Source organism: Octopus bimaculoides, chromosome 27 (genome assembly GCF_001194135.2).
Source record: "Octopus bimaculoides isolate UCB-OBI-ISO-001 chromosome 27, ASM119413v2, whole genome shotgun sequence".
In the NCBI taxonomy this organism is placed as follows: domain Eukaryota; kingdom Metazoa; phylum Mollusca; class Cephalopoda; order Octopoda; family Octopodidae; genus Octopus; species Octopus bimaculoides.
Window position 1 is genome coordinate 18,562,366 of NC_069007.1, and position 4,010 is coordinate 18,566,375.

General features: G+C 36.5%; 1 protein-coding gene across 2 annotated transcripts in view; it reads left to right on the plus strand.

The window, feature by feature from the left end:
• LOC106883800 (prostatic acid phosphatase) overlaps positions 1 to 4,010 on the plus strand; it is a 19,378-nt gene that overhangs the window by 7,770 nt on the left and 7,598 nt on the right. For both annotated transcript variants that reach the window (XM_014934936.2, XM_052977211.1), the window contains exons 4-8: positions 406 to 558; positions 908 to 1,003; positions 1,886 to 1,972; positions 3,104 to 3,227; positions 3,562 to 3,647. In XM_014934936.2, the coding sequence (XP_014790422.1) occupies positions 406 to 558; positions 908 to 1,003; positions 1,886 to 1,972; positions 3,104 to 3,227; positions 3,562 to 3,647 (546 nt within the window). The remainder of the gene's footprint in view (positions 1 to 405; positions 559 to 907; positions 1,004 to 1,885; positions 1,973 to 3,103; positions 3,228 to 3,561; positions 3,648 to 4,010) is intronic.

Sequence of the window (4,010 nt, forward strand, 5' to 3'; positions counted from 1 at the left end):
GCCCGAGGCTATAGTAGAAGACACTTGACCAAGGTGCCATGCAGTGGGACTGAACCTGGAGCCATGTGGTTGGAAAGCAAGATTCTTACCACACAGCCACGCCTGTGCTTCTAGTGTTTTTAATTTAAAAAAAAATTTTTTTTTTTTTAAACCTGGTTTTATTCTATTTGCCGAATCACTAAGTTACAAGGTACACAAAAATAAAACATACACAGAGAGAGAGGAAAATGTAATATTGATCATTTATGTGCCATGGAAACTCAATCAAGCTCTGGCTTTGGCTATCATAACCATCTATATTTACCACTAGGTTCTGTCGTTATTCTCTGTTTTTATTGCTACACTCTATGTTTTATCTTCTCTATTTATTGCCCTCTTCTGCTGTTATTTCATGTTCTCTTGTAGATCCTAGTGCGTAGTACGGATAAAGACAGAACCTTAATGAGTGCCTACAGCAACCTGGCTGGATTTTTTTACCCTTCTTCTCAGGATATCTGGAACCCTGATATTCTCTGGCAGCCAATTCCTGTCCACACTGTTCCGAGAATGGATGATAATGTAAGAACTGATTCTTAACACTGAAAAATGCAAGCTAGGGGATATAACTCAAGTGGGCCAGTGGCATGACTAGATAAATTAAATAAAGAATAAAGCAAAATAAATTCTTCTCAATACATCGAAATTTTCCTTTTGGTAGGAGAAAGTAAACAACAGCCTAGCAATAATTCTATTAAAATATACTGATTTTCTTTCTGTTGATTTTGAAAATAATGAACAATTTAATGAAATAACTTTGTTGACCCCCCAGAAAAGACCATGTCTCTTACTGAAAATAAAAAAAACAACTCATTTATTATACACTACAGGGAAAGAAATCAATCATAAAGGTCAATGTTTTATTTTGCAGTTACTTTACATGGAATCGAATTGTCCGAAATATATGAAACTTTATGAAAACTTCCAGAAATCAAAGAAATTCAAAGAATTGATCAATGATTACAAGGTGAGACTTTGGCTTTATCTTTAAGGATTTTACTTTATGTGTGATCATGTGGTCAACCAGATTGTTGGCTGTTGTTACATATCGCTGGTCACAATGCACTTTACATCATTTTTAGCTTTTGAATGATGTCACCCTGCTGGCCCCTGGCAAGCAGGCCAACATTCCCCTTGATCCGAAGGTTGGTCTGTCGCAGGGTCAGCCATTCACAGGTGAGTGGACTGGGGACGATGTGAAACAAAGTGTCTTGCTCAAGAACACAACACACCACTCCATTTGGGAATTGAACCTGCGACCTAGTGATCATAAGTGCAACACCCTAACCACTGGGTCACACAACTTCACATGTGTTAATATACACTTGATATCTTCTGTGTAATATATACCCATTACCTGTGTGATAAGCATCCAATATCTATATAACATACATCCAATATCTATGTAATATACACCCAATATACTGACAACATGGTGGAGTCACAATGGCCCAGTGGTTAGGATAGCGGACTCGCAGTTTCGATTCCCAGACCGGGCGTTGTGAGTGTTTATTGAGCCAAAACACCTAAAACTCCACGAGGCTCTGGCAGGGGATGGTGGCGAACCCCGCTGTACTCTTCCACCACAACTTTCTCTCACTCTTACTTCCTGTTTCTGTTGTGCCTGTAATTCAAAGGGTCAGCCTTGTCACGCTGAATATCCCCGAGAACTACGTTAAGGGTACACGTGCCTGTGGAGTGCTCGGCCACTTGCACGTTAATTTCACAAGCAGGCTGTTCCGTTGATCGGATCAACTGGAACCCTCGACGTCGTAAGCGACGGAGTGCCAACAACAACAACTGACAACATGACATATATATATATATATACTTTGTTCTTATATTTCAGGATGTGATAACGCTCGTTAGCGACAAATCTGGTGCCACAGGAGACATTGAAAGTGTGACCTCTGTCTATGACAACCTCTTCTGTAAGGTAAGTACAAATATGTTATTTCATATTGGGGGGGGGGGGTTAGCGCCCTCACCGCTATCGTCACCACCGTTGCCATCTTCACCATCACCACTACTACCAATATCGTCAATACCAATCACTAACACCACCACCGGCACCATCTTTCATCACCACTACCACCATCACCATCACCACTGCCACCACTATCATTGTCAACATTACCATCATGATGCCTTACTAAGAGCATTGTACCATCTGTTCTTCATTTGCTAACACTATCTGTTAGCTTGAGATTTCCTAACACTACAACTTGTTTACAGCTTTCATAATAGCCTTCATAATAACCTATATTGGCCAGATTATCAGATGTTGCTTTTGTTTGGTTACTGTTTGTGTACCACTACTTTTGTAATGGTTTTTATCTTATTTATAGGTTTCCTATTTGGAAATAGATAATAAATATATTTTACTTTTGAATTAAGAATCTATATTGATAAACATGTCACTTACAAGTGTTATCATTATACATAAATCCTGACTCCAGCTACATAAATGCCATAGCGAGAAATATATAGTCTGAAATGCTAACTGACATTTTATGCATGCATGTATGTTGAAGATAAATAAATTTGTGTTCTTTTAACTGTATAAAAAAAAAAATGCACAGTTTCATAATTGGAGAAATAAATTTCATTAACAAGTTGAAGAACGTGAAGAAAGAGAAAATAATTACTACATTAGTTTATTTATGTACATTTAGCATTTATAGTACAATTGGAAAGTAAAGTCATTTTGTCGTAGAGAATTACGACTTAAAATTCACACTAGCTAATCCTTCATACTAGAGTTCACAACAATTCAAAAAAGTCTTGTTGGATTTTTATCATAGACATGGCATAAAAAATAGCCAATATCGCAATGAGTGAGTGTTGTGGAGTTTAGTAACATTCAACGATCACTGAGTAATTTCCCAAAAATCAGGGTTTTTATAACTGCTCGTATCCGAATTCTAAGAATCGTATTTCGTGAAAGATTTCTTTGACAAAAGTTTAGAATTCGTCTATGGGCAGTAATTTTAACCAATGGGATACCAACAATTATGTGTGTGTATAATCAGAAATATTTTGTAAATATTTAATTCTGTTTTTGCAGCGTGCACACAATTTCTCGTTACCCAGTTGGGCATCAGACGACATTATGTTGAAGTTAAAGGCTTTGGAGATTATCAAAATGAAGAATTACTTCTACACCCCTTCTATGCAGCTTCTGAAAGGAGGTGAGTTTACTTTCTGAACGTTACAGCACTAAACTTTAACCCTTCAGCTTTCAGATTACTCTGTTAAATGTATTCATACTCAGTCATGTTGTTTTGAATTAATCATAGATTATCTTGTAGATTTTGAGAATGTGATTTGTTTGTTTGTTTTTTTTTCCCACATCTATCAGAGTGCAAAGTGCTCCTCATGAACGCAGGTTTGTGAGACGGTTGTGATCTATAAATAGTTTTGAGTAGGAACCAGAAAGAGAAGTATGAGCACACAATGTGTTTATACACACTGGATTCGTAATTAAATTTGAATTCTTTGCAATCAAATTTTTATTTGTTTCAGGTCATCTTCTCTGGGACATCGTAGAAAATATGAATTTGAAAGTGACCGAACCAGAAACCCTTCGGAAATTTATCATGTATTCTGCTGTAAGTTCCCCCCTCTCTCTCCCTTTCTGTCTCCCTTACGATAAATATATATATATATATATATGTAAAACAAAGAATTGTCAGGATAAAACATTAGAGTTAATGACTGACAAACTTGGTGCATAAGAAAATCGGACATTCCATTCTTAATGACTTGATATATATATATATATATAATACAAATGATATGTACATACCTACATCTACATGTATATATAGATGCATATCCGGGTGCAGGGCATCAAAAAAACGTGGACAAAAAAAGGAAGGGAACATAAACAAAGCACAAAAAAACGAACTTTTTTTTTTCGGACAACAGAATGAACATATAGGAAAACAGACAAGCCACATACATACATATAT